The sequence below is a fragment of the Phragmites australis genome, chromosome 10 (genome assembly GCF_958298935.1).
Source record: "Phragmites australis chromosome 10, lpPhrAust1.1, whole genome shotgun sequence".
Lineage (NCBI taxonomy): Eukaryota > Viridiplantae > Streptophyta > Magnoliopsida > Poales > Poaceae > Phragmites > Phragmites australis.
The window spans coordinates 11397660-11419397 of record NC_084930.1 but is presented as its reverse complement, the minus strand read 5'-3'; the positions used below and the strand labels follow the sequence as shown (position 1 = coordinate 11419397).

Below are 21738 nucleotides of genomic sequence, written 5' to 3'. Positions count from 1 at the left end.
TTTACAACTTGGGATACCACACAGCCGTATTTCATGAAAATGTAGCATCCAGTGAAATGGGATGGCTAACGTACCAAATAGAAATGGGCTCCTGAAATCACCACGAAATTTCGCTTTGGAGAATCTTCAAGAGAACTCCATGCAGTGTACACACGGTTGAAGATGCGAAATGTACGCTAAAACGATCAGAAGCAAGATCATGGCACCAATAGGCATCAGTACAAAGCTTCTTCTCGGGTGCCCGCATTTATAAAATAAAATTCCCCTAGGTGCACATACAATAGCACCGCTTGTCATAAACATGATCAGATCATCCCATGAAAGAAAGCATTCAACAAAAAAGAACAGCTCCTTTATAACATAACGCAAACAGGTATCCAGAAAATGTTAAACAACTCCATCATGACCAATGCAAATTGGTCTACAACATAGTTGACTTCTTATAGATGATATTCATAGGTTGACTTCAATAGGCTGTCAGGAACTCCGGGTCAAAGCAAAGCCAGGTCAGAGGTCAACCATCTTCACCAGCTTTGGATAGATTACTCGATTATCCCTTGCAGAGTTGCTCTCAATAAGAGCAATTTGAACCAAGTCCTGCAGAAAGAAAACAGTGCACCAATGTTAAGACACCAAAGAGACGACCAAAACTCATCATCTAAATACCAACAGACAGGAATAATCCAAAACATTTCTTGGGAGGAAGTCAACGAACTAGTTCACCCCACCAGCAGGCAAAACTTCAATGAAGTTATGTTCAGTTGTTGAAGGAATCACATAAATCTATTCTTTTTATTTACCTAGTGAGCTATCCTTTAAGTTCAGTTCATTGTATCTATAAACCTATACAAAATTAAGTGTTTGCACGAAAAAAAAAAAATCAACCTCAGACATGTTTACCTCCAACAGTGTGCAAAACAAAGTTAAAATGGAGTTATGTTGAGTTGACATTGATATCACTATATGTTTGACCTTTATTTCCTTTGCAAATGCAAAAAGATTTATATTGTTGACAAATGAAAAAGGACGGGGGTGAGTCAGATGGGAAAAAATAATGCCAAAGCCCAAAAGCGTTCTTCCAGAATTCTGATAAATGGTGACTACGAAATACAAATAATAGACTCAAATATCTCACCTTCACATCTCTGTTTGATACAAACTTTCCTAAGTTGTGAAGAATGCACCTTAAATCATCCACCTGCAGTTGTGAAATAAGGATAATGCAACTGTGATCACCAAAATCCAAATATCAGAACTGATTCCAAAACAATAATGGCACCGTTCATATGTTACCTTAAGATAGCCTGCTCTGTTTTGGTCAAAGTACCTAAATGCCTACAAGACGGGGGAGAAATCATGATTGCGGTAGGATGTGATTTATGTAACCAACGAATTACACATAGTTGTGTTACGCTGACTCTTAGTGTCTCCCATACATCATAAAAAATTACCTGCAATAGGTCCTTATCAACCACCTCATCTTTTGCTGTCTTAACCTCCTTACTAAAAGCCTTTTCCTTTTCTCCACCTTCTAGCAAATCCCCTTTCTCTGCCTTTGCCTCTGCTGAAGCAGGCTTTTCATGGTTGTCAGCAATATTTTCCAATTCAGGCTCCTTCACTGCTTTCTTGTTTCCACCATCTTCTGCAGTTACTTCTTGCTTGGCCTCACTGTCGTTCGAGTTATCCTCATTCTGCATCACAGGAAGATAAGGTGCCACACACAGACACAGATTCAGCATAGTTAGTTTCACAACACTTGCAACCAAAAAACATTTATATCTCTTGCATAAAGTTGAAATGTAACGTGCAAAAAAACATGAGATCACTAAATTAGGGAAAGACGCATTATGCTATTTTGTATGATCTCAACTATACATCAAAAGGTAGAAGCTCAAGCACTCGAGAGACCAGAAGTCAGGCATTACTCCGGATGTGCTTGCCATTAGTCATTAAAGCTCCAGATGTTATGAAGGAAAAGAAATTGATAATAGCTTCTAAAAGAAACAATAAATGGCATGCCAGTTCCTAATAATGAATAACTGAATATATGTATGCGCCAGACGTTTGCTGAGATAGAAAAAGAATACCTGTTTTTCTACCGGTTCTTCAGCAGGAGCATCATCCATGTCATCATCTTCATACATTTCTACTTCTTCAGGATCTTCTTCGTCTTCAGGATCTTCATCCTCCATTTTCGTATCAGCTTCGGGTTCATTGAGAGCAGCTTCTGAATGATCTATGCAATTGTTTTCCTCTCCCTGTTTCACCGCCTCATCATGATTAGTGGTTGAATGATCTGTGCTCAGTTTTCCCGGACCCTCTTTTGTCAGTTCATCATGGGTGGCTGCTGAATGATCTGTGCTCATCTTTTCCTCACCCTCTTTCATCATTTTATTATCTTCCCCTGGATTATCAGTATTTTCAGTTATAGTCTCATGGGTTGTCTTGGGTCGCTTCTCAGACAATTTTTTCTCTTCTTTCTTTAGATCTTCCTCTCTTTGGCGCTTACGTTGATTCCTCTTCGCAACATAACGACTATAAAATTTCTGCGAAGAAAACCAAACCAAATGTTGGAGCAAATCAATGTGCCAAAACGCACTGGGTATCAGCATGGTTGCAAGTAGCGTATTGCATTTAGTGGCAACAGGTTCACCTAGGGTTTCATGATATAGCAAGATATATAAGACTAATTTTGTCAATATAACATAAAACTCTACAGTGAATTTACAATAGAAATACTTGAAACTTCCACTGGAAAACAAAATGCATCATTACCAAATGCAAAGTCAGGGTTGAACACGAGAACCACACAGTGACAGATCATGAAATAGTTCAAAAAGTTGCTGACTTGAAAGCGGATGTCTCACTTGTAATGGCAAAGTGAGAGTAGTTGCAACTCATAAAAAAAGAATCAGAGAGCAGCCACTGAGTTATTAAGTACTAGGCAGCAGCTGTAGAAGAGAAGGACAAGCAGTAGCAAGTAGCATCGTGGTTGGAGCAAAGCAAAGAATGATTAAGGTTAGAAGGTAGCTGTGCAGCTTATATCTAGGGCTACAAGTACCGGATTAAGTGTGCTCAAGACACGCTACTTGCAATATGTGTGTAACATTTTAGCACCAGGGCCTTCTTAAATATAACAATGGTACCATTTTCAGGCTTGTGCATGAGACTATGAGATCAATTTCCCCTTTTTTTCTAAGAAACCAAAAAGGGATATTTTTCCACAAACTGCACCAAACCAATGCAAAAACAGAAACATCTGAGGATAGAAAAATTTAAAAATCCTGGACAATACTGTAGAATACAAACATGATACCTTAACTGCAAGCAGAATACATCCTCACAAGTCACAAGTTTCAACCCTCATGCTACAATTTGGACCATTTAACAGGTAATATAGTTATCCTACGCAAATAGAAAGTAACCAGGTGATCACATGAATAGGTCAGAACCAGGCTCGGTTCTGACTCACGTTGCATTTTTTTTTTCCCTTAAGCAGTTCATGTTGGGTACAATGAGGTAAACTTATTTTAGAACAAATTGCATATAGATTTTTGGGGAAAAAACATGTGTGGGGCTATGATAATAGAGGCCAATTAAGTTTAACAGGAGAGGTGTCGCAGATAAATCAAACGAGAAAAAGGAAAATAAATTTACTTAAAAAATGAACCAGTTATTTGGAACCTAAGCTAACAAAACATTTGCACAGTGCGAAGGAATTTACCTCAAGAAACGACAAGATAACACAACCCATTCTGTGTTGAAGCATTTCACTGAATGACTCAGCAAACAAAGAAAGCTGAAAAAAAAAGGAATAGAAGAACAGATCAGTGTCAATCCACATGAGCATCAGCTCAAACACAAGAAACCTGTAAAGAAATTTCTATGAAGTGTGATATGCTCCCATGTACAAACTAGGTAGAAGCAAAGTGGTAGATATGTATTGAAATAACAAGATCCAAATAATTAAAGAATCCAGAATAGAATACATACCTCAAATACTGACTCTTCTATATCCTTGGCGGTATAGTCTAGGAGGCCATCCAACGAAAGGGCTGTCGAACGGAGCTGTAAAATAGAATTCATTCGATAAGATCTCCTGGGCAACTCATAAGAACGTGTTTGAATAATAGAACTATATGAAAGAAAAAGGAAATTATGTAGCATATTAGGCTTACTTTAGATTCATTACTCCTTTTGGCCTGAAGAATGAATCCTGGATATTTCGGAGGTTCGTCAGACTTCTTCTTTTCTTTAGTGCCATTGAGCGGCTTTTGCTTTGGATCCATCTTGAGATCTCTGTTCTTTTTCTCTTTATCATCTTTTGTCTTCTCCTTTCCATTCTTTCCATCCTTTTTTGCATCTTTTTGTTCCATAATTTCCTTCTGATTAACCTTATCTCCATTTGGATTTTGGAGATCAGTCAAAGTGTTCTCCTTTTCCTCTGGCTTCTCTTCTTTCTTCTGACTTGAGATATCTTCAGCGGGAGTTCTCGGCCCTTCTTCCAGCTTAGTTTGTGAATTCCCGGCAGCAGTTACACTCTCAGCATTTTTCTCTGGCTGAACTTCTGCTTCTTGCTTGCTTGTTTCAGAAGGAGCAGCAGGGGCAGTCAACTCGGACCCTGCAGCAGAAACTTTTCTTTTAACAATCCTTCGAATTATTTTCTTCTTCCCAGTTTTCTTTGCTTCAGGCTGCTGATTGATGCCAGCTCCCTCCTGTTCTTTTCCAACATCCTCACTCTTTTGTTGACCATGCTCTTCTGCAGTTTTGCTTGCAGTTTCTTCTGCAACTTTCTTGTCCTCATGAGACGATTTATCAGCTGAAGCTCCAGCAGTTGGTTTTTTTCGAACGATTTTCATAACTTTTTTTATTACTTTCTTTTTTGTGGGTTTTTTATCCTCGACGACATGGTCAGTAGAGATGTCACCAGTAGTTTTTCCTTTAACATTCCCACCCATACTCTCAATGGGTTCCTCAACTTTATCAACCTTACTCTCTCCATCTTTACCCTGCTGATCCACATCAGCATCAACTTTCTCATTTTTGACAACACTGCAGCCAACATCACTGTCTTTTAAATGATCATCATCTGTAGTTTTACCCTTGTTCAGTTCCCCTGAAATTGTTAACAAATGTGGTTAACATTTTGCTCCAACAGGCAAGAACAAAAAGATAGTGGAATGCAAAGTGAAAATCTTTCAAACCTTGCTTCTGTTCTTTTGAATCACCTGGGCTCTAAAATAAGGCAACAAAGGATAAAAAACATTTAGTAATGACTCCAAAGAAAGAAACAAAGTATGTTCATAAAGTTACAGGACCAAAATAGAACAAACTAACCTTTTCCTTCTTCATTGTCAGTTGCTCCCTTTCTGCCTTCGATTTTCTGTACGCAATCCAGTTATTCTTCCATAAATCAACTGAGGGCAGGCATTCCAACAGGTTTGGCACAAACATTACAGTGATTTCTTTATGACTGAAGAGCCCATCTTTGCCAATTCTATTGTAATGAACCTGTGCATTATAATAGTAACAATGGAATCAGCTAACTTTCCATAAAGCATGTAGTTAGAAGTGAACAGACTTTATTATTGGAACAAATGCTTTTATCTACATCGGATAAGCAGGATTTAATATCCCGGCCGGTTGTACTCCATTATTAGTTATCAATTATACTAAAAAGTGGATAGCAAGGCTCGTTTCAGCTGAACTTCAGCAGAAACCCTCTTGAATGTTGATATGAGAAATAACATAGAAAGCACAAATATTTGAAAGAATATTCATTTAACTAATAGAAAAAAAACAAGTTGGCTCGAAATGAATCTCTGTCCAATTTTACAAGGCACAATTTGACTTGGCACGGACTTAAGTTGAGATTTGACCAAATATTTCTCTTGCAATATATTGTCCCTAACTAGAAAATCATGATTATATAAATGCACATTGAAATACAAATCTAGCGGTACCACTTTCGTATCATTAAAACTATATACAGTTAGTTTAATTGTTGGCCAAAACTTGCAAAGTTTGAATCTTGATATACCCTTTTAAATTTGTATCAAGGAAATAGAATGCTGATAATTTTTCACTAGTTTTTCTCTCTCTTTTTTAACAGCAATGGTTTTCTTAATCCTGAATATGATACAATGATGAATACCATTTCACAAAAATTGTTTTGGATTAAAGATTGAAATCAAACTGGCAACATAATAAGAGACAGAAACTACATAAATAGGTATGTGTATCTTACTACGCAGCAGAACATCCATTTCTCACTTTTTTATTATAGACAAAGAAGGAGAAGGGGTAGGGTGATCTGGTAGAAGGATATATTCTTTGAAAGGATCACATATAGCATATACAAGATTGAAAATGCTGACAAATAAATTCAATAATTCATAAGTACCTCGACAAAACGATTCCAGTGGATGCAATTAGATAGATCAACTTGAACCAGTTCCTTAACGTATCTGTCCAATGGATGATGTCAGTAAACCTGCAAGTCATCCGTCATACCTTTGTTTGATAATGGCATACCTGATGGCAGTTCGAATCAAGCAAGAGCAGTCAATTGATGGGTCACCACCATCTATTGTTGCATCCCAAGGGCCCCCAATTGCAAAAAGAGAACGATCCTTCTTGAATACAGCAAATTTTAAGATATTGTTCAAGTGTACTATTCGTTCCTCGGTACTTCTCAATGAAGTTATGTCAGCAAAGGCACCTTTGCTCATGCCACTCATCAAAAGTACCTGCACACCATCACATGTATAAGCAGCACTGTGACAGAATAATAACTTGGTAATGATTTGAATCAGTTCAAATGTACATACAGCAAAACATGCTATCCTGTGTGATAAGCTCATGCTCATCATCGAATGCCAGATAAGCACAATAACTCAAGCATCGAATGCCAGATAAGCACAATAACTCAAGCATGTCAATATCAGGTTAGATTTCTCCAGACCAACGAAAAATTAATCAAGTGACAAATATGGCCCAAAACTGAAAGCGTATTTTAATGCCCTTGGATAATGTACTCAGCAGCATAAAGTAATGTGCCGATGTATTTGCATGCTACAATAGATGGTCCTCAGTTTCTACAAACATGAGTAGTGATACCTATAAAACAATATGCCATACGTTTCCCACAGATATTGATATACCATGTACCGTATGATGAGTCACTCCAAACCAACAGTTTATCTACCTATCACCAGAGCTACAACTCGAAACATGTAAATCTCAATACAATTCATAATTCAAAATGAACACAAAACTGTAGATAACCACCTTTGCATTCCAAATGGTCGCTGGAGTATTGGTGCTTGATGTTTGCTCGGAAGTGATAACAGCTCCTTCGTCAGCATTATCATCAACTTCATGGATGCCATGCTCCAAACTGTTTTACAACAAGTGCAACATGGTGTGAATTATACAATTAGTAGGAAGCATGAGAACTTCAAGCAAGAAAACATGAATAACACTAACAGTACATGTCTAGTTATGCATTCCCAATAAAAGGCATACCTCACTGGTGTATGCAGTGAAAGATTTAAGTTTTCTTTAGCCCAGTTCAAGACAATCTACACAGCAGTAAATCACAAATTAGAGAAGTCCAAAATGCCACAGTTCTACATTGAGTATTGATCAGCAGCAGGTAGTCATGGATAGAATGTCGAACCTTAGAAAAATCTGGAGTAATTGCTAGTCTAGGATATCGTTTTGTCAAGGACAAATAGTCCCTCTCGTCGTCCACCAAGCGAAATGGAAGAACCTGCAAATAACAATGCGGTTAGCAATAACAGGAAGCAAACTAAAACTACCCTGTAATTGTACATACAAATATGTAATGATGAAACATGTACGTAAAGGGAACAGAGAATGAAGACAAAATCATTCATGGTTGCTCAATCATGTCCTCTATAGTGCAATCAATTATCAAGGTAAGGTGTGAGTGGTCTTCAAATTTAAGTGAGACTCCTGATTTTTTCACATAACAAGAATAAGGCACCAAAGATCTTGTCCCAGGAAAGAGAGATGCCTACTAGAAAGGCAAGAGAAAGGATTGGTGAAGATGGATGAAAGGAACAGCAAAGAACCAGCTTTAGATGGACAATAATCATGGTGGCTGAAGATCAGAGTGCATCAAGGAGACTTGTAAAGAACTAACAGTCAATTGATTTCTGCAACAACACTGACAAACACAACTGTCCGTTTACCTTGCAAATATATTCTCTCTTTATTTCTTTAACAGGTGAACGATGCCTTCAGGACAACAAATGAAAACGTTAGTTTAAAAAGCTGCACCATAGACGAAGCAGCAACCTATTGCATCCACAAAGCTGTAGAGGAAACATGGAGGTCCACCTATGCACAACATCACGTCGAGGTGAAATTCGCCGCGTAGGCTTCTCAGACCTAACAGAAGAAGAATGCAGTCGATCACCAGGGCCTCTAGGTGGAGTGTGCTCCCGCCTTGGATCAGCTCCGTGCTTCCTATCCCGCTCTCTCTCCTTCTCCCGTCGCTCGCGAAGGCGTTCTCTTTCACGTTCTCTTTCGCGTTCACGTTCCCTTTCTCTTTCACGTTCTCTTAGTCTTTCGCGGTCCCTTTCCCTTTCACGCTCCCTTTCTCTTTCACGGTCCCGCAAGTCTCGTAACTCTCGTTCCCGTTCCCATTCTAGCTCCTTTTCTCTTTCCAGCAACAAGTCCCTTCGACGCTCTTCATCTCTAATATCCAGTTCACGACGATAATCAATCCGATCAGCTCTACGTTCATCAACCATGGAGATGCCAGGATGCACACGGGGTAAGATGCTATCTCGGTAATCAGAATCCGAAGATGCATGGAGAAGGCCTTTCCCCGAGGCATAATCACGTCCAGGAGGCAGACCCGCGCCGTAGCCACTGCTTGATGATCCTTGTCCATAGACAAGATTGTCAATGTTTGTCCTAGGAGCTCCTTCCAACAATGAGGTTGTCTGCTGTCTTCCATATGGAGCAGAACCAAGAATGGACGTGTTGCGATTATCAGCTTCAACTCTTCCATATGCACCAATTTCCTGGGATGCTTGATGGATTGGAGCAGACCTTCCTGCAAAGTAGTCGGCTTGTCTGCCAGAAATGCATACTATACTCAGTGCATGTGCTATGTTCTGTTGCAGTGATAAACACACAAATGATTGCTACTGATTCAGTTTCCAAGATCAATGAGAAATACCAAAACAACTAACGAAACAAAGGTCTACGGCAGAGACAATTTAACACACGGTCATCCAACTGACGTGCTATCTTATTCATGCCTGAGAGTATTTAAGGTCTAATAATATGAATCAACAGCATGCTGCAATCATTTTATATAACCAGACTGTGAGATAAGGTACCTTGTATCAGATCCAGGCTGCAGTTGAGTTTTTAGGAGCTGCTGATGGCGCATTGACGAACCCTAAAAGATTAACATAATCCAATTAACTAAGTTATCACGAAGAACAGAACAACATTTTGCAAGGGGGAAACAAAACCCTACCTGCTCCATATGATCATGAATCTGAGGTAAAATAAACGAAGGGTTACAAGAATGCATTGAATAATTTCCAATCTAAAGAGAAAAGGAGCACAAAAAATTAGAGATAGAGATACCTGATGGCCTGCAGGAATATGATCGGGATATCTTCTATCCAAATCACTGAGGCCATCTCTTCTACCAAGATTAGCTGGGTGTTCACCATACATCCTTCTCTCCAGTGTATAATCAATGCTATACTGGTCTAGCTTCTGTGCATATCCACGCACAGCCATATAGTCATCATTTGGTCTTGCCAGGCTAGACCCAACAGGTGCAGACGAGAACTTGGATGACTCGGTGAGTGAAGTTGGACGAGTTGGCAAGCTAGGAAGACTAGAAGAAGCTGGACCTTTGGTACCAAGTCCACCAACCTGTTAGAAAGTAAAAGTGGGACATTCGGTTGAGATATTTGGCAACGAAGTTAGGGAAAGTACTAGTGACACTAGAAACAAAAAGGAGACAGAAAGCGATTTCCAACCATATGAGTCTTTGAGATAGCTGAAACAAGTGGTCAGAAGGTATTGGCATGAGGACAAGGTAACTTGAGTGACTAAACAGGGGGCCAAGCACAGGATAATTCATAGATAACAAAAAAGTACATGAAGGGTTAGCAAAAATTCCTGCATAGCATCCACTCTTCATGGTATGAACTGCTGCAATGGTTTACTACAAATCAAGTTGCGATCGTATGCAAAATAACACGAAGTAAATAATAGAAACGCTAAATGCTAGCAGTATGGTGACTATTGAATGCAACAGCTGGGAAATACGAGTGTTTTGCTAGTAATAACGTTTCTTAAATCTATACCTAACAGATATCAAATAGTTACTAGTGCATAACTCTAGCAGAAGATGTTATGCGGAATTGATATAACATTACACATCAAAAGTATGGTGCAGCAGAGTAAACTAATGGACACAGATGATACACAAACTATGTCATATATATGGTTTCATGTCACAAGAAAATCAAAGGTCAGGCAAGGTCAATAGGAACAGCATATTTAGGGCATGCTTGCATCCTTTGCCTAATCTTGATCAACTAGGCTAAAGAGGATTTAGCCAGCAATGAAATTGTGTGATAAGAAGGGGAGAAATATTCAGAAGATCTGGTATTTTGCAATGCAAAGTAGGGAGAAAAATAACAACACCCATACCAATGATGAAATCAGGCATCGAGGAGATGAAATTCTAGAGAAAGTGAAGTATATTCCGTGGATTGTATACTGTGCATGGAATTGAGAAAAGCAGAAATGATTTTCAGGGTGCTAACCACCTAAAAGTCTCGATCCCCACCAAAAACAATTCATGTATGACCAAATCTAGGCAGGGAAGAGAGAGGAAGGGAACGGAATAGAGAGCTTGAGAGAAAACTTAACTCAGGATCACCCTGATCCTCCATATATGTCCGCAACTGGATACAATAGAGAATAAATTGCAGATGGGGAAGAAAAAAACAGATCCAGATCTCAAATCAGTAAAGAGCAGCCCCCGCGAAAGAGAGAGCGAGGTGGCTGTGGGAGCTAGGGCAGGGCTTTCTATTTATAGCTAGTACACATTATGTAAATAATGGCAACTTTGGTGTCATTCTACAGATCAAACCAGCGATATAAAATTCAGCCCAGGCAGCGCCTAGGCACTAGGTGGTGGCCGGCCACTGCAATTAGGGCCCAATCTTTCTTTCTTTTTAACTGGATTAGGGACCAATCTGCAAGGCTAGGCGACCAATTAGGCGGTTCGATGGCCGCTTAGGTGAGGTCAAGTCAGCATCAACAGCCACCAAATCTCACCCGTCACCATCGATTCCGCATTTCCCACGCGATCCCACCATTGAGAGCTATTCCATACTTCCAAGTATATCCTCCTGTATGTCAGGACGTCTGGCGCCCTATTCTAATGGAAGATGAACTTTTGCACCTTATCTCCAAAAATTAAAATAATACATTCTGTGTATTACTCGTGTTTCAAATTACTCTTTTTGCGGATAAGACAAAGGGTATATAAGGAATATAAGAAGATCATTTCCAGTTCAGAAAAGCAAGGGCGACAACCAAGTTTCCATAGGAGTTTAGACAGCGATACTTCACATTATTTACTTCGCCGGGAACCAAAAATTCTGCCTGGGCTCTTCAGTCTTCAAAACAGGTCAAATTTAGAGTGTGCATACCCCAGATATCCATATTGATCCGTTAATTCCAGACAGCATGTATATTTGTAGTTCTTTACCCTATAACTAAATTCCAAAGGTATTGGACTTGCAGCTAACAATTTTCATTATTTGCCTTTAATTCAAGATTCCCCAATGACACGCACAGCACAAACGAGGACTCACAAAAAGCAACTTATATGCATATCACATTAATGAGCAAGAAAATAACACTAACATATCACATTAATTGCGTATAGAGTTCAAATTTTAGAAAAGAAAGAACAAGATAAAGGAATTTCAGTTATAGTTACCACCTGTTGTGTGCCATACACGGAAGCGTAAGGCCCTCCATACTGCGCAGCAGCCCCCTGTCCAGGGCGAGCACCAAACCGGCCACCATCAGCACCACCCGCCCCTGTCGGGGCCGCAAATCCACTGCTACCAGGCTGCAAAAAAATTGCCAGTCAAAAGGCCACGTACACGAATGACAATATATGACGCATCTGCTTGGAACATCCTATCAAAGAACATATTAGACGGAATTTTCACAGAGCCTCACGATTTGGCCGTATGGTTGTTGCCCGCTATACGGAGGCTGCTGCCCGTAGTGATTGGGCCCTTTCGGAGGAAACATGGCGGATGCGCCCGCCTAGGGGCTCCTACGGGGTCACAAGACCCGAACGAATCAATCCGCGCGCACGAACAAGAGCCTGCGAGAAAAGAAAAGGAAAAACCCTAGATATTTCAGCACCAACTGCGAACACGGTTGAAATGAATCCAATCCAATCCAATCCAGCCACCGAGGCGAGCGGGAGTTGGGTGGAATTAGCAGATTCGATCCGCTGCTCGCGACATGTGCTAGGGTTTAGCCGTGGGGCGGAAGAGGAGGAGGCCGTATGGCGTTGGATGAGGCAAGTCCCCCGTGCTGCGGCTTCGGATGGGAGCGAGCTCGGCGGCCTGGGGCGCTGCGGTGGAAGAGCGGCGGGGGTTAGCGGCGGTGGCGGCGGAGGAGGGGTTCGGCGAGCGCGGGGTGTGGGAGAACTATGCGACTCCTTTTTATTTTGCTTGGTTTTTTCATAGGGTTCAGCAAATAATAAATGTTACAAGGCCACATTGCTAAGGTTCACGTTACCGAGTTCCGGCGATAACCGAATTCTCGCGGTAACTGCAGTTATTGGTCAAAAATTCAAAAAAAAAATTGGAGAAAGTTCATCCGGTAAAATTTGAATTTTTACGAAAAAATCGTGTTTTGCCCTCTCGGTAACCACTCGGTTTTGGTCGGTTACCGAGCGGTTTAGATCGGTTACTGAATAATTTTCTCGTATTTTTTATTTGGTCGGTTACCGAGCGGTTTGGGTCGGTAACTGCTCGGTTTCTCGATTTATCGAGCGGTTTCATCGAATTTCAGCGTAGTTAAAAAAACCTAAAAAAGGGCTCAATCTTGTAAAATCAATAACTAATTCATTTGAGTTTCAAATTAAGTGAAACAAATTTTGTTGGCTTCCTTATAACATGATCTACATAATAAAAATATTTATACTCATAAACAAGTTCAAAATTTTCTGTGAGAAATTTTATTTGTTAAACCAAGTTAAATGCATAGTTTACTCTTTGCTAATCCAAAAATCATGAAACTAATTTTGTTAGTCTTATTACATGATCCTATATCTTTTAAAAATACATGAACTCATGAATTAGTTATTGTAACATGCATGATTGTGTAAATATGTTGCGATTAGATTAATTTATAACTGACCCATCACACCTCAAAAATTAGTGAAACCACTTTCATGAGCTTATTTATACTATGATTTACCTAGAAAAAATAATAGTAGACATGAAAAGTTAATTACAGTGCTGTTTCTTAACATATTCACTTTATGCTTGTGAATTTTGTAAAAATCATAGAGAATTTAATAAAACTCTAAATAAAGTGAAATTAATTTTAAAGATTCTCTTAAAATACGTTTTATATAAGAAAAATGTGTGTTTGCATGTTACACTTTTCCTTCACATGAGTTAATAACTGAGTCGCACGTTTCAATTTTTTTTATTTTTTTCAAACTTTTCTCCCTATAGAATATGATGCAAACGACATTATTTTTGAAAAAAAAATTCACAAAAGGTCTTAGAATTGTGTCTAGTTTTTTTAAAGATTTTTTTTAAAATTTTTTATTTTTTTAATTCAAATTTCGGTTACTATTCGGTTTCTGAAACCGGACCGAACCGAGAAGATCGGTAACCGTGATTTTTGGACGGTTACCGACGGTTTTTTTAACCCTGCACGTTGCCCATATACATTCTCTGCCGTTTGATAGTCCGATGCCCATTTCTTGATGAACCTCGGCCACGAGCAGCCATTCGTTACCGCTGCAGGGTTGGGTCCTAAGCTGTCACCCGCTCTCATTCTATCTTTTTGAAGGAGCGGCATTTTGTATGTAACCTTTCTTTCTTTCTTCCATGTATTCGTGGGTCCACATAGACCGAGAAAAACAAAGCTTCATTAGCGAATGGGATTAGAGACCCTAAGTAGTCTTAGCTGCGCCGTCCGTATTTCTCTTGAGTTAGAAGAAAAGACAAAAAAAAAAACCTCTCTTTTCAGAGTTTTCGTTTTAAAAAAAAATTCTTACGCCACCATATGATAGGGATAAACATAAGATTAAGATTGTTACATATGGTTCTATTAGAGTTGAGCTTTGTAGTTGGCTAACTAAGTTTGTCGGGCTAAGGTTTTTATTATATCGCAACACGATTAAAATTGGTCAAAGTGGTAAATTTAACTTGAGTTTACAAAAATCAAGAGAATTACCTTTTGACAGGTCTATCAATAAGTGAAAGTGTCGCGAAGAATGACTGTACGAGTATGAGGCCGCCGTGGTGAACAGCTCGAAGGTTGGAACATGCTATCACCTTCTCAGGCATGCGCATCAAATTGAAATCCCTCTTTTGGCATTCTTCAATATGTGGAGGCAGAGCAATCATAGATCCTAAGGGGGTGTTGGTGTCGAAGGACGTTGCTCGGTGGAGCTTTATGCGTGTTGAACTTGTTTAGATGTAGTTCTTCGCATGCTAAATTGATGTATTACTGATTTCTTGTCTCTATAACTCATGTTCCGAAGCAAAGATTAAATTTTGAAGTTCATGATCCTTTTATTAAGATTTTGTATGCATGGGACTGGTAAAACTATTAGTGTGGTGTCGTGTATGCTTTTGTATAAGACTTGGAGGCAGTGGCGGAGCTTGCTAAAGAATTCAGGGGACAATAAGAGAGTTGGATTAGTGTATACTTAGCAATTAAGTGGCAAAATTAATCATTACTTCTACAAATTTTGGACTTAGTAGGCCATGGCCTACCTTGGCCATAAGGAAGCTCCGCCACTGCTTGGAGGTTCACTTGGCAAAATTCAAAGTTAATTTGTAGTTCTACGTGGTCCCAATAGTTTTAGTCAGTGCCAATTATTGTTTGTCAATGCATTTTATATCTAAATTGTATGGCTCTAAGATAATGTTTGATAGTTATCGTCAAATTAACTTTGAATTTTGCCTTTACTATTTGAGTTAAAATTAGTTCTTAGAATTACAATATTTTAATTATAAAACATTAAATCAGCTCGGAGTTTCTGCTGAGCAACACATGGTAGAGCAGCATAGCAATACCACACGTTAGCCCTTTGCATGACTCTTACTTTTCTGTCATCTTCTTTCTTTCCCTTCACGCGCAACTTACTATATTTTTCATTTTCCTTTTTCTCGCTAGATTATATCACATAGTGTGACGATGTCTCTATGTGAAACTCTATGTCATGCTCAGCCGTTTTTGCGTCATGTCCTGTCCTTTCCAGCTAGCATGCATTCCAAAGAGAAGAAAATGGAGAATTTGGCTCCTAGCAAACGGTGTTTCACTCGATGCTATGCATCAAACCAAAAAAAACACGACTACTCAACCAGCATATCTACACAAAATCCAATCAAACAACACCTCACTACACGCCACAACATGTCGTAGTTTGAATCAACACAACTAGTAAGGGACTTTTGCAGCCAAGTGCATGAGTGAGACTACACATGCATGTATATTTAGTTGGAAAAGTGCATGCCCATACTTGGGATATGTCCCACGTAATTCGTAGCATGGATATTGCATGATCGCATACTCATGTCTATACATACTTAGTGATGCGGGAGTTACGCATCAAGTGTGTGGAAACACTGTGTAATTGCAAAAGTTCATAGTTCTCTTGATTTATATTTTAGTATTGTCAGTGGAGAAACTCCTAATGTAATTTACTGTTTTGTATAAAAAAGGGCTGCACTAATCAACTATGCCACTTAGTTAACCCCATCAAACATCGTGAGTTCTGAACCACCTGATAGGCATACACGTCTCCTTAAAATTCTACTGGTGCCGATGACACAAAATAATTGGGTAACTTGTTTGATAGCCACAGCTCACTGGTGCTCCCTCACGGTTGGCAATCGAGAAGCACGAAGAAAGCAACAGGGACCCAGTTGTTACAGCAACACTCTCAAGCAAATGTTTCATCTCATTTGAGTCACTTCTGCAAACATCAGACATCTTATCTGTGAGTTGTGTTACACAACACCACACAATGTGTACATCTTCCAATGCAGTCATCGCATTTTTAAAACTTTCCACATATTTACATACATATTATTATCCTTGTAGCTGACAGACTAATTGAACATTGAACATAGAAAATGCACATCAAACAAGGTGATCACACCCATGAGTGAACACCATATGCTTTGTCAACCAGAGTACCAGTTACCAACAGAATATGACTGCTGCCCCATTTGAAAGGGATATACATCACACCCACTGAATTAAAAAAAATTGAGCACAGGCAGGCAGCGACAGAACAAAATCAGTTCAGCATTGTTCAATTTCAACCCAACTTGCAACTAGACGTCATCTTAAGCCTGTCACGGGCATACAATCAAATAACTCGCCATGACACTGACACAAGAGGCTTCTGCAACAATGCCCTGGGATCCAAATGTGCTTCAGGGGGCAGCAATGGTTCATCGGTCTAGCTCACAAGCTGATAAAAAGGAAGATACCATGGCACTCACAAAAGAGAAGAGACAGCAATATGCAGCAGACCTAATGTTTTGGCAACAGCTCATCTTCCCTTATTGTTTATTGAGTCTCTTTAACAAATAATCTGTGACAATTTACAACTGTTTTAAGGCTACGAATCAATGGAATTGAACCCCTAACCTCACCAACCTAACCTCTTGTCTATGTACATCACAGTAACAACTATATCACTTCACCACAAAAATTAAGGGATATGCATCTGTTCCTACGCCTTTTTCCTTCTTTGTTCCTATGCTTTGAGATTGACTCGCGTCTTGATTGGCTTTAACTTTACCCCCATGCTCTCGGGCGAGAGGAGCTCCGGCGATATGCAAAACGGGTTCAAACTGCTGAGAGGGCTGCAGTTTATCTGGCTCGGCCTGTACAGGCCATATCCCATGAGGAAGTACTCCAATGGTATGAGCATTGCATGTGGCTGCTCCTCTGTCACAACTGATCCACATGCTTGTACCTATAAAAATACCAAACTTGGTACGTAAACCCCAAAATCAATAAGTGGAAAGGTTAAAGTGTGGGCAAATAGATACCTCCACAAGAGCACTATATCGCCTATCAAGTTTTGCAGTCATGTGAACAGCCTCAGCATGGAACTGAGAATCCTCACCAACAAAAATTATAGTTCTGCACTGCAGCTGCTTCAGGCTTTCTGTCAAGTCTTTTCTCCTGTAAAGCATTACAAAGTATGATTCCACTGACCCAGCTATAAGTTAATCATATAAGAATTGTACAAAAAAATGAACATACTCATTGATAGTTTGGATAAACTGCCACACGTTCATGCACTGTCGCTGATCTAGAAACTGCATGAATTAAGAAGAGAGTTAAGCATCATTAATTTAGACAAAATAATGGTAGCTGATAATGGAGGATGAAAAGATTTAGTACACTTCTACAAGCCTGCACAATATCTGATTCAGGTACAGTAGAGCATCCACGTACTCCCTGAGGATAGAAAATTCCAACAAAAAAGTTCAATGGACAACTACAAAAATGCCACATGACATAAACTAAGCCATTTAATTACCTTGCCAAAGTAGCGCTGCAAAAAAATATCCTTCACCAAGTTGCACATCCCATAATAATATAGCAAATTTGACATTACCTAATAAAATAAATTTGTCAGTACAGCCTTATTATTCTGCAGGGCAAAGGTAGAAACTGGGGGCTAAATATTGAAATAACTACCTTATTATAAAACCACTCTGTCCATGAGGGAGCTTTACATAGAGGTGAAACGAGGATAAGTCCTAGTACACGCTCTCTATACTTTGTCTGTAACAAAAACATAGATTACCAAGCATTTGTGCAAACATTACCGAACACATTAATTTAGAAGAAATACATACTGCGAAGAGAGTAAGAACGTATGCACCAGCAGTGACACCTAAACACATAACAGAATCCAACCTGAAAAATACCAAAAAAAAGAAAAGAAAAGAAGTTACTTCACAGATGACAAGGAAAATTGTCTGAGCACTACAACTTTTTCAAACAATACGAGAATATGTTACCCAAAGAAATCAAGTACGTCTGCAACCTGATCCGCTAAGTCATCAACAGATGCCACAGGAGTGCTTGGTAAAATCGGAGCAGCTCCTAACTGCATGAAATCATGAAAATATTGATCCAGACTTGCCCGATGCATCGTATTAAGATAAATGCAATGATAAACCACTTCATTGTAACAGAAAATTCCACTGACCTCATGTCCTGGGGGGCTGATATGGTAAATGCAAAAATTGTGGAGCAACAATGAAGCTGCTTCCGGGCAGAAGAGTAGTCCTTGGAAGCAAGACATATCTGACCAAAAATAGTGGACTTAATTAAGTCACCATGCTACAGAATTCTTAAATAAATTAATATAAGGTAAGCATGATTGTAAAACTTACGGTTCAAAGCAATATCTGGATAAGTAATAAGAGCAGGCTTATCATGGTCACCATATATGGCAACAGATACAGATCCATGGTTTGTTTGTATATGATGTTCCTAAAGAAAGAAGAGCTAGTCATCAAACAAACATGGACAAAAGATGGCAACAATAATTATTATAAACATCTAAATTGTAGTTCACACAGGAGAAATTATGAAAACAGGAGGAGTGGGGGGGGGGGGGGCATAGCAGGCATCTGCAGATGAATGAAGCTTGTGAAGTTGTGATACCAATGACACTTATAGACATGCCCTACTGCAGAATCAATGCCTCTATGGATGCTTAACAAATTTGGCTATGACACACTTTGTAAGCTATCAATCCAGAGTCATTTCTTTCTCCAAATGAAATATAGAAACCAGCAGTGCCCGCAGGTTATTGAAAGAAGGAATTATAACACAGCAAAAGGTTTGAATCACAATCGAATGCCCTCTATTTCCTGCGTGTTCCACTAAAAGTTCACAAGGTGCTAATAAGAGAGAAGCGTAACAGCTCATTATAACATGATGTGCTACAGTTATGACTCCTATACCACATCTCCTAGGGCCAAAAAGGGGGAAAGGTGAAAGATAGCACTAAGTACCAACAGGAAGTGATTCCTCCACTAGGCAAATAGTTAAAAACATACTTGTCAAGAAAAACATATGCTAGGACAATATAATTAGCTGTTCTTTTCTATCACGGGAAGGATGTGTATGGAGAGACGTGGCAGCAAAGTAATGATTCAATAATAACATCACAGGCATCCTATTTTGATAAATAACAATAACTCAAGAACCTGTGAGGAAATAGACTAGTACACTACATTACACATTTCTAACAACAGAACTGAAAGAGTTTTTTTAGCAGTCCTGAGTAATCCTACAGCTACCATGTACGCCACCAGGATCATATGCAGGCCTAGTCTGGGTGGTTATCTCGGAGAAGTGCAGTTGGCAGAGGAGGAGGTTGTGATGGACTCATTTGCGTGTGAAAGATGCAACCAAGTTTATGTTTTGTCCACTAATCAGTGGGCCTCACCAATCCAGCTTTGGATATAGGAAACTTAGAGAACCTCACATATACTCCAGAATCCTAGCCAACCATACAACTTCTCTTAAGACAGCCTTTTGGACTCTACTCTAACCTACTTTCTTCAACAACTATTTTTCTGATTATGTGCAAGAATTATTTCTGTACAAGCTTAGGACGAGTAGTTTATCTTAAAAATTTGTTATTGCTATTATGTACTCATATGAAAGAACAAATTCAACTGCAACAGTCCCAACTCCCAAAGACTAAATATGTACTCCGAACCAACTAAAAAGGCTACAGCAGCATCCACAGAAAACAGGGACCTCAATCCCACTAGACCGTGTTTCATTTCTAATTGCACACATGAATCTAGCTTAAATTTCTTCAAGACAGAAAGGAACGTTGGAGTGGAAATTTGTGCTGGAAAGCCCAGACAACAATTTGACACAACATGATTAAATAAACTATAAGGAAAGTGGGTAGTTAGAACACCCAAGATACAAGCCAAATGCGTCAAAATCACATCTTTTATGGTTTCTTTTTCTTCTCTCTTCTGGCGATAAGCACGCACAAAGCAGACGACTGATTAGTTCAATTGATTAGCAAGCGATACAAACTAAAGTAGGACCACATGACCAAACGAGAACCATAAACCGGAGAAAAGAAATCAGCATGGGCAAAGGCAGGTAGCGGCCAACAACCACATGAGGACGTCGAACTGAAGCGCAAGAAGCAGTTGCCAAGCAAATGGAATAAACTGCGAGCAAATATTGAGCAAAGGAACAGTGCTAAGAAGAAGCGCAAGAAGCAGTTGCCAAGCAAGAAGCAGTTGCCAAGCGATATGGATGAGCAAAGGAACAGTGCTAAGAAGAGAAGAACTGCCAAACTGCGAGCAAATATTAGCATGAACTTAGAAACAAGACCCCCCCCCCCCCCCCAAAAAAAAATACATTCTAGATGCCCAGAAGTAGAAATTCAAAATATCATAAAACGAAATCTGGGAAATAAAGAAGTAGAGGTTAAATGCTATAGGGAAAATGCTTAAATCTGAAACCACTACAATGCACTCAGGGAGCAAGCAAAAATTGGAGGGGGGGGGGGGGGGGAGGGGAGCGGAATCAAGAAATGCCCCTTCCCTCCGGTCTCCGGAACCTCCAACTCTACCACGGAAGGAACTACATCCAGGAGAATCTAAACCCCAACACGCCAGGTTCGCTTCTTAGTTCTTTCGGCCATCCAAACCTCTCAATCCGCGCGCCCCGCCCGCCTCTCCGTTCCTCCCCCGCCCGGAGAGCAGAAATAAACTGTAGCAGGGAAGTTTCAGGGAGGAAATCAAGGGGGAATAGGGGAGCCCCGACCTTGCCGCCGAAGGAGATGCGCTCGACGTCCACCGACACAACGGAGCCGCCGGAGTCACCCATCCCCGCCGCCGCCGACCGCTGCGGCGTCGATGTCAAGATGACGTGGCCTCTCCTCTTCTCTCTCTCTCTCTCTCACCCACCAACCCCTTCTTTCTCTCTCCAAAATGCTCCTGCCGCCGCTTGCTTGCTTCCCCACCTGCGCGTCTTGGAGTTCTTGTGGCCTCGCTTATAAACCAAGCACAGCGCCCCTGAGCGGCGCAGCGCTAACTGCGTTTTGCCCCCTCCGAGTTTCCAGCTATTACGATCCAGTCCATGTTACGCGGAAACAGACAGGTCAAGGGTCCACTGGATATCTACGGTCGGTCAAGAGTCCATCCCTCGCTGCACTTTATCAAGGAGCAATTGAATTCCTGAAGTTTTGGAATACATCTTTTGAGGAGTCCTAATTTCTAGTAGCATACTAGTTAAATAGCTGTATGTTCTAATAAAATTATAAATATTAGATAAAATTATAAATATTAGATATAGTTATATTAAATACAAATCTAATGTATAGAGATATGGATACGTTATGAAAACGGTATCGAACGAATATAA

General features: G+C 39.9%; 2 protein-coding genes across 3 annotated transcripts; both read right to left on the bottom strand.

Annotated features, from left to right (window-relative positions):
* Positions 1–215: 215 nt before the first annotated feature.
* On the bottom strand, positions 216–12809 carry LOC133883580 (protein SHORT ROOT IN SALT MEDIUM 1-like). 2 transcript variants are annotated; one of them, XM_062322940.1, is made up of 22 exons: positions 12271–12809; positions 12026–12157; positions 9637–9933; positions 9524–9544; positions 9381–9442; positions 8368–9111; positions 8220–8265; positions 7682–7774; positions 7528–7583; positions 7291–7399; positions 6535–6749; positions 6404–6467; positions 5338–5511; positions 5205–5235; positions 4179–5116; positions 3994–4068; positions 3725–3799; positions 2088–2546; positions 1452–1691; positions 1294–1335; positions 1136–1198; positions 216–597 (listed from the first exon to the last, which is right to left on the bottom strand). In XM_062322940.1, the coding sequence occupies exons 1-22, from the start codon at positions 12343–12345 to the stop codon at positions 508–510; spliced, it is 4101 nt and encodes a 1366-aa protein (XP_062178924.1). In that variant the 5' UTR covers positions 12346–12809; the 3' UTR covers positions 216–507. The 2 variants fall into 2 exon arrangements, with proteins under 2 accessions (XP_062178924.1, XP_062178925.1); XM_062322941.1 differs by lacking the exon at positions 9524–9544.
* Positions 12810–16842: 4033 nt separating this feature from the next.
* Positions 16843–21358, bottom strand: LOC133883579 (protein NDL1-like). The gene is made up of 11 exons (XM_062322939.1): positions 21139–21358; positions 18723–18822; positions 18536–18633; positions 18345–18433; positions 18180–18240; positions 18019–18105; positions 17858–17935; positions 17719–17775; positions 17578–17633; positions 17361–17496; positions 16843–17284 (listed from the first exon to the last, which is right to left on the bottom strand). The coding sequence occupies exons 1-11, from the start codon at positions 21199–21201 to the stop codon at positions 17063–17065; spliced, it is 1047 nt and encodes a 348-aa protein (XP_062178923.1). The 5' UTR covers positions 21202–21358; the 3' UTR covers positions 16843–17062.
* Between the last annotated feature and the right edge of the window lie 380 nt (positions 21359–21738).

Coding starts and splice junctions, on each gene's coding strand:
- LOC133883580 (XM_062322940.1), bottom strand. CDS start 12,345: ATGTTTCCTCCGAAAGGGCCCAATCACTACGGGCAGCAGCCTCCGTAT. Junction 5,512..6,403: donor ACTGGAATCGTTTTGTCGAG/GTACTTATGAAT, acceptor TATAATGCACAG/GTTCATTACAATAGAATTGG. Junction 5,117..5,204: donor TTCAAAAGAACAGAAGCAAG/GTTTGAAAGATT, acceptor TAACAATTTCAG/GGGAACTGAACAAGGGTAAA.
- LOC133883579 (XM_062322939.1), bottom strand. CDS start 21,201: ATGGGTGACTCCGGCGGCTCCGTTGTGTCGGTGGACGTCGAGCGCATC. Junction 18,634..18,722: donor TCCAGATATTGCTTTGAACC/GTAAGTTTTACA, acceptor ATTTTTGGTCAG/ATATGTCTTGCTTCCAAGGA. Junction 17,634..17,718: donor TTGTGCAGGCTTGTAGAAGT/GTACTAAATCTT, acceptor TAATTCATGCAG/TTTCTAGATCAGCGACAGTG.